Genomic DNA, 12703 nt, shown 5'->3' with positions numbered 1-12703 from the left:
TAGGGAAGTTTATATTGAAATGTACATAAAGTTTATATATTATATTGGGACATTGATATACAGTAGCACTTGAAGGTTTGTGAACCCTTTAGAATTTTCCAAGACAAGTGGAGTTTATTGTCATTTCAACCATATAAAGCCAGTTAGTACATAGTGAAATGAAACAACACAGAACTACAAGGGACTGCATAAATTTATACATAAAGTGCACAAGTGCAAACATGTGCAGACAGCACAAGACAGTACAATGACTACTGGGAAAGACAATGGGCACAGTAAGTCCCAGTGCAGTGCCGACCAGTGCACAGTTCTATTTGAAAGTGAATCTAGTGAGAATAGTGCAAAGAGTACAAGAGTATGATACAAGTAGCTGAAATAGTGTAAACATAAGAGTAGCAGCCTATGTACAGTATAACAAATATTGTAGCAGCATAATGTAATGTGCCAAAAAAGAGGATGGAGGATGCTCAGTTGTGTGTGTATTTATGTATGTGTGTGTGTGTGTGTGTGTGTGTGTGTGTGTTCCTTCAGTCCAGTTTCTGAGTATTGAGGAGTCTGTTGGCTTGGGGGAAGAAACTATTGCTATAGTCTGGTCATGAGGGCCCGAATGCTTCGGTACCGTTTACCAGACAGCAGGAGGGTGAAGAGTGTGTGAGAGGGGTGTGTGGGGTCATCCACAATGCTAGTGGCTTTACAGAACAGAACAGCTTCAACTTTGGGATGTTGGTGGGTTTCCTCATGTGAACTGCTTGCTTCAGGTCCTTAGATTATGGTCAGGACTTCGACTTGGCCATTCCAAAACATTAACTTTATTCTTCTTTAACCATTCTTTGGTAGAAAGACTTGTGTGCTTAGGGTCATTGTCTTGCTGCATGACCCACTTTCTCTTGAGAGTTAGTTCACGGACAGATAGCCTGACATCCTTTAGAATTTGCTGGTATAATTCAGAATTTATTGTTTCATCAATGATGACAAGCCCTCCTGGCCCAGACGCAGCAAAACAAGCCCTGATACAACCACCACTATGTTTCACAGATGGGATAAGGTGCTTATGCTGGAATGCAGTGTTTTCCTTTCTCCAAATATAAACACTTATCATTTAAACCAAAAAAGTTCTATTTTGGTCTTATCCGTTCAAAAAACATTTTTCCAATAGACTTCTGGCATGTCAACATGATCTTTAGTAAACTGCAGACATGCAGCAATATTCTTTTCGGAGAGCAGTGGCTTTATCCTTGCAACCCTGCCATGCACACCATTGTTGTTCACGTTCTCCTGATATGAACATTAACATTAGCCAATGTGAGAGAGGCCTTTAGTTACTTAGAAGTTTCCCTGGGCTTCTTTGTCACCTCGTGGACTATTACATGTCTTGCTCTTGAAGTGATCTTTGCTGGTTTTGTAACCTTTTCCAGCCTTATGAGCAACAACAACTGAGGTCGTCAGAAATCTTCTTTGTTTGTGCCAGGATGGCTTGCCACAAATGTGTTGTAAAGATTAGACTTTGATAGATCCTTGTTTGTTAAATAAAACAGGATGCTCACGCAAACCTGATTGTCATCCCATTGATTGAAAATACCTGACTGTAATCTCACCTTCAAATTAACTGTAGAGGTTTACATACTTTTGCCACTCACATATGTAATATTGGATCATTTTCCTCAATAAATAAATGACCACATATAATATTTTTGTCTCATTTGTTTAATTGGGTTCTCTTTGTCTACTTTTAAGGACCTGTGTGAAAATCTGATGACGTTTTAGGTCATATTTATATAGACATATAAAAAATTCTAAAGGGGTCACAAACCTTCAAGCACCACTGTAGTTTTGTTTTGTTGGTTGAAGGACTTCTTTTATTTGTTTTTGTTTCAACAATTTAAACCCGTGTGGACTATGAAGTTGGGGATCACTGACCTTGTGTTCAAATACGGAGGATTTCCCACGGAAGATACTCAAGCACAGAATTGCATGGAAAGCGTGCTTAAACTTGGAAGGACAATGCACACTAGAAGGGAACATAGTTACAGCACCTCAACTGTGGAGCAAACTGCAACAGACTCAGAACACTTAGCAATGGAGAGTGTTCCTTTGTATTACCTTCAGTGACTCTTGCTAAAAGACGATCAGACTTTACATAGCACGTAATACAGACTGAATGCTGGGTGTTATGGGGCTGCATTGGAACTGTTGTACGCAATTCCATGTGTAAATACAAACTTTGTGCATGCAAAGAAAATGTGATGTCATCCGTGCAGAGTTAAAGCTGCTAGCAAGTCTCAGATTATTTGTAACTAAGCTGTAAAATTCACGAGCGGTTAGAATGTTTCTCATTGTTCTTCACTTTATTTTTATAGGCTGCAATTTCACATTAAAGGTGGAAAAAGTTCTGACATGATTTATCTTGGTTTATTTTTTTTTATATCACAAAAACTTGCCATTTTAACAGGGGTGTATAAACTTTTTTATCCACTGTACCCACTTAACTAACTACTGTAAGTACGTATACTCATGAGGAGCCGCAAACATCAGTGGTTTCAAGGTTTTATATCACTGTGGGGACATTTGGTCCTCAAAAATAGTAAAACATTATGTAAACATTAGCCACACACAAAATGACAGGATGAGGTATTCTCTTCACAATGTATACAGATTACTTAACCGTGTAAAAACCTACAATCATACCTGGCCAGGTTTACTCGAGCCTTCTGACCTCCACTGAGAGTAGCCCCTCTGTCCCCAATCACAGTCAGATCTCCCTCGGGGAGTAACTCCATGTCCTACCACATATGAAGAGGAATGGGGCTATAGAACACTATATGCTACATGTTAGTACTGTTAATGGTATTATATTTTACATCATCATGTTATATTTTACACCAGTAAGAGAAACTACGTAACAGCACTCTACTCCTTTTCTCCTCCCCATACAGTATGGGACTGCATATGGGACTGTGAAAAGAACTCTGACAGAATCCTACAGTCATGGACTAACACACTGACAGTAATCACAATTAGAGTATAGACACAAGTGTCAGAGAGTGACCATACCTTCTTAAGAGCACAGGCCTTCAGAACTTTTTCATATCTTTGTGGCTGTAGTTCCTTTCCAAACAGGATGTTGCTGCGGATGGTACCTGGATACACCCAGGGCTGCTGGGATGCATAGGTCAGATTCCCAGTGACCTTCACTATGCCTTTGTCCTGTGGCAGCTCTCCCAGAATGGCGCTAAGCAGAGAAGACTAAGAGAGAAAAATACAGAGAAGGTAATGCAAATGTAATGTCACACAGGCAAGGGGAAATACAGAAGGCAAAGGAAGATGATTTAGTTACTGACCTTTCCAGAGCCAACAGGGCCAACAACAGCAAGGAGCTGGCCCATCTTCACACGGAAGGATATGTTTTGCAGTGTTGGAACATCCTGACTCTGTGTGGAAGAGGTGAGGTATTAGTCACTGATGAGGTAGGGGTGTGTGGTTACATATATACAAGTTGAGCGTGATTCACCTTCTCCCAGTAGCAAATGAGATCCTGGATTTCCACAGACACTTCCTTCTTCTCCTCTTGAGGAACTGCCACATTGTGTTTAACCAATTCATCCAACAAAAGGAACTTCTAAAAAACGGATTAATAACAGGGTGATTAAGCAACCAAGTAGTATCACTGCCACCAAGTGTAAGTGCACATGTGTTCATGAGGTGACTGCTAATTAAGGCACCTAGACAGAGTTGTGATGTAAATGAGAAATAATCTTTCCTGGGGCTCTTGGGTAATCCGCTGAATGCTTTCCTTCAATTGGCTTACTATTGTAACACTTGTATTAATTAGGGTGTGTTTCAGGTAAGTTAGATGTATATGATGCTAAATAGGAGATATGTACCATATGCATACGATAAGGATTTGTGGGCAGGAGTTTGTTTCCATGCAGATGAAACTGATTCATTATTCACACTTAAATCACTTCTTGTTTTGATATCATACAAGAGTTTCATGAATCAGAAGTGTATTTGTTTACACATTATTCAGTGCATTCTTAGTTCTATACAACTTTGAATAAGGACCATTATGTATACTGATCTTATACTAATGATTAAATTAGTATTAGTAAATATTTAATTATTAAATTATTATTATTAATAAATTATTAAATAATTAATATATCATACTAATAATTAAATAACTAAAATTAAATAACATATTGTGCTGTTGTACTGAATATCAGGAGCATAGCATCCCTCTGATTTTCCCTGCCCCTTTCCAGTGTTTTAGGCAGTGGGATTTTTTTGTATGTTTTTTTGTTCTTTTCTCGTTGAGTGTCATAGTAAATATTTTATACCTTTTTCATCTCGCTACAGAACAAACAAGCCTGGTTGCAGATGTCTTGCCCTCCTTGCCCCTGTGTCCAAAATGTATCTGGATATAACTTGGATTTGTTTTACAAATTCTGAGTCAAAGTCCATGTATGGCTAAGCAAGGGCTCATTGATGTAATGATTTAGCCCCACCTAGAGCCAAAGGTGGCTGCTGATGCCACACAACTCTCTCTGTCACTGGTCCGAATGGATCCATAAAAATCCCACAACACTGTGCTTAGCTCTGATTTTTTGATTATTTTTAAAGTCAATGGTGAGCTGTTTTTCATGTAGCCAAGAATTAAAGAAGTTGACAGCCCATAATGTTTGTCTTACAGTATTAGATTCATTTTGTTTTGTCTCCAAAATGTCTAAATCTGCTGGTATCATGTTTGCACACTTGGAAATTTGTGCTGTTTAAATTTGCTTCCCTTCTTCCTTTCATCTTCATCTTACAAGGCATTCATATTTTATGGCAAAAGTTATATTCTTGAAAAATAATGGTTTCAATGTAATAAACTATTGCTAGAACTGGAAATTTAACGAATACAGACAAGAGGAGTGACAAGCAGTAAAATGTCAAAGTGATGTTATACTAAATACCAGCACTCCTGGAAGACTGAATGTCCAACCTAATTAGACCAGAACTAACTGTTGTATAATGGAAATTAATTAATGAAAAATTCAGTAGTGGTATTACAGAACGGTTGAGCAGGAAAACCTGTATTGGCACTGTGCTTTGCTTGTTGGGAGCTGATCTATGATTAACCCAGTAATATTACACCATCTGTGTCACAGTGACAAATATGCAGAAGGTATGCACTGGAGCTCAACAATTATAAATCTACACTACCACAGGCTAAAGAGACAAACATATTCAACAGAATACATTCATTTTATTTCAGCTCCAAATGATTTGTGATTAAATATTACTGACTAATTAACATTTTTTCACTAAGCCAAATGCCAACTGTTGTAATGCTCTGAAAATTATAGTCTCCCAGATACCTATTTACCCTGGATTTAATCAAATATTTATTTGTGGATATATTATTATGCAATGCCACATTCTGGTTAGGAAAATATCTGCAGAGGAGGTTACCAGGAATGTAAAATCTTATGTCTAATACTGGCCAGAAACATACTTGGCAGTATATGTACTGGCAGTATATGTGTCTCCTAAATTCATTAGGAACTGTACCTTGATCCTACGGATGCTGATGCTGGCCTCAGACACTTTTTCAATGGCAGCGGGGAAGAAGAGTGTGACGGTGAGGCGGACGGAAGTGTACAGCGACACAGCCATAAACACACGGCTGGCTGTGATGGTGTTTCCCACCAACACATACACGGTGAATGTCACAAATTCAATGATTTTGCTTGCAGCAAAGAAGGAGGCCATGTTCAGACCACGCAGGTAGGAGCTGCTCATGATTTTAGAAATTTCTTTCCTGTAAGAAGGAGGGAACATCATAATGGCATGCTGCACACACAGGTAAATTCTGTATAATGTCAGTTAATTTCAAACTCATTATATTAACAGTAAAAATGGTTTTTAACTGTATTCATTGTGTATTCTCCATTCTCAGTGCCAATACAAAGCCAACATCTCAAGTCCAAACTTCAAAAAGACCACACATATCTTAATACAGGTTAGGAAATAATGTTTACTTTCCCAATAAACACAGAGGTCTAAAATCTTCAGGCTGAGCAATCATAGTACGGCCACAGCACAGCAGGCCAGAAGCATGTTAAATGTTAAGGGGCAGATTCAGGTTAAAGCTTTTAAGATATTATTAGCCCAGCATCATGCAAAACCTAGAGAGATGTCTGATAATATGCCTGTGGATCTGCTCGTATGGTGAAACGTCAGAGAGCAGTCATCATGAACAGAATTTACAGCTGAGCAGAGGATATACCCACTCAACTCAAAATGAATCACGTTGCTTTATAAAGCAATTAATGAAGTGACTGCCTGTTCATAAACTTGTATTATATGGCATAGATCACATGTGTAGTCTATGTCACAAATCCGGGCCGCAGCATTGTTTCATTTGGCCTGCATGAACTTGAGAAATATTACTGAAACAGGCCGTAGTACACTACTATTAACACACTACTGCTCAAAATTTTCACACTTTGGCTGGTTTGACCATGGTCTGAATGCAGGTTGTTTGCCACGCTTGATATAAGCCACACTCGCATACAAATTCAAGCCATGTGTGGTGCTGACAGTGGCATAACAAGAAATAAATTTTGGTGGGATGAGAAAATATACTGTGTATATATATATATATATATATATATATATATATATATATATATATATATATATATATATATATATATATATATATACACACACACAGACACACACACAAATACACAGTCCATAAGTATTTGTACAGTGACACAATTTTTGTACTTTTGCCTCTGTACACCACCACAGTGGATTTTTTTTTCTTTGAGTACAGCTCTTGAGGGTCTCACAAAAAAAAAATGCTGATGTGGCCCAGGTAGAATTTGAGTTTGACATCCTTGACATAGACAGACTGTGCTTTACTTAATGATTATGATAAAACATAAAACCCTTTGTAACTTACTTTCTGATGTCGTTGATCAATGCTGCAAATGGCTTTTCCCATGCATACATCTTAATAATTCGTATACCAGACACCACCTCATTCATTGTGCGTATTCTGCTGTCAGTAAGGACTGCTGTCTTATTCCTGGAAGAAAGAGAGACACAGATGGGAGGAGGAATAGAAATGATGACCTGTTTTAATTAAGCCTGAAACTTTAGCCAGTTGTACCATTTCTTGTGATAAACATGATTTTTTTGTTTTATTTGAGTTCAGAACCCTATTTCACTAAAGATTTACACAACTGTGATTAAATTGACCTCACAACCAAAATGCCAAAAAGTTTATTTGTAAATTGTTCTTACAAACAAGTACACAAGATATTTTGTGTTCATGGAAATCATGTAATTTTCCCCCAAAAAAAAAACCAAACAAACAAAAAAAAAACCTCATGTATTGCACTTATGCTTCTGCGTGTGTGTAAACTTATGCGAAATAAAACTAATTAATGTAAACCTAGATTGACTGGCTTCAAATCATGTAATTTGCGATGAGTTACTGCACTTTTATTCTGCACTGTCAAGTTTAAATTGCTTTTCTATTTCGGTTACACACACAAATGCAATGAAACTTTTGTGTTACTCAGTTGCTTCACATTAATGGCATTAACTAAAGAAATATTAAATATGAAAAAAGAAAGCAAGCCAAAAAAATTAATAAATTATGACAAATAAGACCATCATTCAGGCGGTCTGACCAGGACAGGCTCAGTCAGTGTGTAAGTCAGATCCGTTTGCCAAAAAATCTTTTAACATTGTGCAACATATTGTTAGAGCAGGCACTAAGTGACTGATAATATGACTCATGCTGCAATGTGCCATATGCTCTCTAGTGTGCTGCGTGTCAAAGTCGACTTCCTATGAAACATGGCATGCTTTTGTGCCAAATGTCACATGAATGTCGACTATTAAACCAACTTTACTGTAGTTTAATTAACACTGCATTGAGGAGGGTGCCTTTTTGTGTGAGAAATGTCTGGCCAAGAGTTGCTGAGATGCTTTGTTCTAAAATAATTTTTAAAAAAAAGTTTCCCTGTGGGTTTTGCATGGTGTCCACAATCACCTGGGTACAGTAAATATTTTTTTCTCCATTTTCATATGAAACCATTTTCTTTTCTCTTCCCTTAATTCACATCTAATTCACTTTTTTCATTCCTGATTTTGGCCTAGTCAAGGGGCTGTTACGCTGTTAAATAATACATATGTTTACCAGCATAGACGTGAGATTTAATAACTTCCACTTCTACCTGATGTTTACTCATCATTTTAGCACTGTGAGCTTTGCTCGGTCTGGAGTTTTCTTGTGTACTGTGTAGTGCACTTGCTTGGTAATTGGCATTCATGACTCAGGTGAGTATGAAGAAAATCACAATTCCGAAACTTCGTAAATCCAGCAATTTTTTTGTATGGTTTGGCTTACACAAACATTTACAAACAACTTTGCTAATATATTGATAAATGAGGCCCATTGTCCATTAATCATTATACTTATAGCCACCTATACCTCCACCCCATTGATTCAGTATTTGGACAGTGACAAGATTTTTGTAAGCTTGCCTCTGTACACCACCACAATGGATTTGAAATGAAGCAACCAAGATGGGACTGAAGTGTAGACTTTCAGTTTTAATTCAAGGGGTTTAACAAAAATACTGCATTAACTGTTTAGGAATTACAGCCATTTTTACACAGTCCCTCATTTTTCGCATGCTAAGGCTAAGCAATTGGACAATTGACTGATAAGCAGTTTCATTCTGTTTCCTCATTATTTCATGAGAAATTAAGGAAATTAAAGGTCTGGAGTTGATTGCAAGTGTTTAAATTGCATTTGGTAGCTGTTAATGGGAACTGTCAATATGCTGTCCAAAGAGGTGTCGATGCAAGGGAAGGAGACCTCCTTCTTCTCCTGCCGATCCTGTTAAGGGTCACAACAGCGGTCTGCAGCGGCCACTGGTCAGCATATTTGATTTGGCACAGTTTTATGCCTGATGCCCTTCCTGACACAACCCTCCCCAATTTTATCCGGGCTTGGGACCGGCACTGGGAGTGCACAGTCATGTGCATCTCCAGTGGCTGGGGTCGGTTCCCTGGCCTGGATTCGAACCCAGGCCACAGCAGTGAGAGTGCCCAGGCCTAACCACTATTTGTTCAGGGACCCAAGTGAAGGAGGCCATCATTAGGCTGAAAATACAAAACAGATCTATCAGAGAGATAGCAGAAACTTTAGGAATAGCCAAATCAACTATTTGGTACAGTCTTACAATGAAGGAATGCACTGGCGTGATCAGTAACACAAAAAGGCATGGAAGACCATTGAAGACAACTAAAGTGGATCATTTTAAAATTCACAGAATTCTTTTCTTGGTGAAGAAAAACAACTTCACAACATCTAGCTAAGACAGGAACACTCTCAAGGAGGTAGCCATATCTTTATCAAAATCTACAATCAAGAGATGCCTTCATGAATGTAAATACAGAGGATTTACCTCAAGATGCAAACCACTGGTAACACTCAAGAACAGAAAGGCCAGATTTTACCTTCCTTGAAAACATATAAAAAAGGCTGCCCAGTTCTGGAACAAGATTGTTTGGACAGATGAAACAAAGATAAATGTGAACCAGAATGATGGGAAGAGAAGCATATGGAGGAGGACAGGAAGGGCTCATGAGCCAAAGCATACCACATCATCTGTCAAACATGCTGGAGGCAGTGTTATGGCATGGGCATGTATGGCTACCAGTGGAACTGGGTCACTGGTGTTTATTGATGATGTGACTGCTGATAGAAGTAGCAGGATGAATTCTGAAGTGTATAATGCTATACACAGTATCACAGTACACATGGATAATGACTGTGAAAGCTACCCAATAGCTTCTTAATGCAAAGAAATGGAATGTTCTTAAATGGCCGAGTCAGTCACCTGACCTTAACTCAATTGAACATGCTTTTCACTTACTGAAGACAAATCTGGAGGCAGAAAGACCCACAAACAAGCAGCAACTGAAGGCGGCTGCAATAAAGGCCTGGCAGAGCATCTCAATGGGTTCCAGACTTCAGAAAGGAACTGCAAAGGATTCGCACCCAAGTATTAAAAATAATCGTATATTTATAAGTTTGTTTGTTTGTCCAATTACTTTTGAGTCTGTGAAAATGGAGGAACTTTGTAAAACATGGCTGTAATTTCTAAATGGTTAATTCAATACTTTTGTTAACCCCTTGAATTACAGCTGAAAGTCTACACTTCAATCACATCTTGATTGCTTCATTTAAAATCCATTGTGGTGGTGTACAGAGACAAAATTACAAAAAAATGTGTACAAAATACTTATGAAACCGACTGTATGGAAAAACCTGAAAGTGAAAGGCAAACAAGGCTTGAACATATCAACATCCTCAAAATCAAAAACATGTGGATTGCACTAGAATATTTTCAGGAATCCCTAAAAGTGTTGCATGTACTAGTGTAGATCAACACCACCACAGGGGTGTTTTACACGAACTACCAGGGGGCATAGAAGTGATGATGGCTGAGAAATCATACAGCTGATACACTATCTCAGGCAATCCTATTCAATTGGTCCCGAAGAAATGGAAGTAGAAACGGAAGGTTATATACAGTCCCCTCCAAAGGTATTGGAATGGTAAGGCCAATTCTTTTGTTTTTGTTATGCCTTGAAGACTTTAGGGTTTGAGATCAAAAGATGAATATGAGAAGATGGATCAGAATTTCAGCTTTCATTTCCTGATATGTACATCTAGATATGTTAAACAACTTAGAACATGGTACCTTTTGTTTGAACCCACCCATTTTTCAAGTGATCAAAAAATATTGGAACATATCTGATGAGAATGTGCCCAGGTCAGCCCTGTGTCCAGAGAGGGTTCTCAAGCCTTATGTGGAAGTGACTGCTAGCTGCTGAGTTACTGATAAGCTTTTGCACCATAAGGAGGCTCCACAAAAGATAGGTTGGCCCATTGGGGAAAGGAAAGAAGATTCTGCAAGTACACTTGAAAGAAAGTTAAATTCCTTTTGATGTATGCTATGGCTACATCCTTGACACCACTAAGAGGAGTGTCACTTGCGGACATTGTTGATGCAGTGACATGGATGTTACTTCACCTTCGAACGTGAGATTTTAAAGACTGAATGTTGCTTCAGTTCAACTCATTTGCTCTGTGGTAAGCTTGAGTGATCCTCACACTCAGTAGAATACAGCATTAACCATAAATGATTCTTATCCTTACTTGAGTAAAATATCAGCACCTTGGGTGATTCTCACCTGCAACAGAGAGCAGTATCAGGATGTGGAGTGATTCTTATCCTCAGTAAAGAATGGTATCATCACCAGTATGATTTTCATAAGCAATAACTTGGGTTATTTTCATCCTCAATAAGAAGCAGTATTAAACTTCTAAGTATGTAAGCAGTTTAGTATATGGCCAAAAGTAGACACCTAACCATCACACCTGTACTTTTGAACTACTCATTCCAGATTTATTCTCCCCCTTTTGCTGTTAAAATAACATCCACTCTTCTGGGAAGGCTTCCCACAAGATTTTGGAACATGACTGTGGTGATTTTCCCATTCAGCCACAAGAGCATTAGTGAGGTCAGGCACTGATGTCGGGAGAGGAGGCCTGGGGCGTAGTCAGTGTTCCAGTTCATCCCAAAGGTGTTCAGTGTGTTTTTCCACTCCAACCTTGGCAAACCATGTCAGTGACCTCACTTTGCACACAGGGGCATTGTCATGCTGGAACATGTTTGGGCTATGCCCCTTAGCTCCAGTGAAGGGAAACTGTAATGCTACAGTATACAAAGTCATCCTTTATAACTGTGTGCTTCCAACTTTGTGGCAACAGTTTGGGGAAGGCCCACATATGGGTGTGATTTTCAGGTGTCCAGAAATTTTTGGCCATATAGTGTATTTGTACTATATATGACAAACTCTCATGACAGATACAGAGCCTCCGCAAGCTCCAAAGTAAACCACTTTGTTGGTCCCGAAGAATTGGAAGTAGAAATGGAAGGTTACATACAGTCCCCTCCAAAGGTATTAGAATAGTAAGGCCAATTCTTTTGTTTTTGTTATGCCTTGAAGACTTTAGGGTTTGAGATCAAAAGATGAATATGAGAAGATGGATCAGAATTTCAGCTTTCATTTCCTGATATGTACATCTAGATATGTTAAACAACTTAGAACATGGTACCTTTTGTTTGAACCCACCCATTTTTCAAGTGAACAAAAATATTGGAACATGTGCCTGACAGGTCTTTCTTGTTGTTCAGGTGTGCCCTATTAGATTGTTTAAACAATTAATAGGTCTGAATGTCTACTCTTGGTTTAAGCCCTGGGTTTCACTTGTGAAGACTGCATTTGTTGTTAAATAGGATAAACGAACATGAAGACCAGAGAGCTGTCCATAGGAGAAAAGCAAGCAAATTTGAAGTCAAGAAAAGACGGAAAATCGATCAGAGCCAGTGCACAAGCATTGGCCCTAGCCAATACAACAATTTGGAATGTCCTGAAAAAGAAACCATTGGTGTACTAACAACCAGATATTGAACAGGTCAGCCAAGGAAAACAACAGCAGTTGATGACAAACATTGTGAGAGCTGTGAAGAAAACCCCCAAAAACAACAGTCAGTGATATCACCAACAACAACCACAGGGCAGTGGTAAAGGTTCACAATCCACTGTTCAAAGAAGA

At 38.6% G+C, this 12703-nt stretch overlaps 1 protein-coding gene across 5 annotated transcripts in view; it reads right to left on the bottom strand.

The window, feature by feature from the left end:
* abcc4 (ATP-binding cassette, sub-family C (CFTR/MRP), member 4) overlaps window positions 1–12703 on the bottom strand; it is a 57033-nt gene that overhangs the window by 26767 nt on the left and 17563 nt on the right. For all 5 annotated transcript variants that reach the window (XM_053229642.1, XM_026933186.3, XM_053229645.1 and 2 more), the window contains 6 exons: window positions 6956–7081; window positions 5554–5803; window positions 3509–3616; window positions 3339–3428; window positions 3052–3243; window positions 2686–2780 (listed from right to left, as the gene is read on the bottom strand). In XM_053229642.1, coding sequence (XP_053085617.1) covers window positions 2686–2780; window positions 3052–3243; window positions 3339–3428; window positions 3509–3616; window positions 5554–5803; window positions 6956–7081 — 861 coding nt within the window. The remainder of the gene's footprint in view (window positions 1–2685; window positions 2781–3051; window positions 3244–3338; window positions 3429–3508; window positions 3617–5553; window positions 5804–6955; window positions 7082–12703) is intronic.

Source organism: Pangasianodon hypophthalmus, chromosome 2, assembly GCF_027358585.1.
Source record: "Pangasianodon hypophthalmus isolate fPanHyp1 chromosome 2, fPanHyp1.pri, whole genome shotgun sequence".
Lineage (NCBI taxonomy): Eukaryota > Metazoa > Chordata > Actinopteri > Siluriformes > Pangasiidae > Pangasianodon > Pangasianodon hypophthalmus.
Note: the sequence above shows the minus strand (reverse complement) of the source record. Positions and strands in the feature narration are given on the sequence as shown.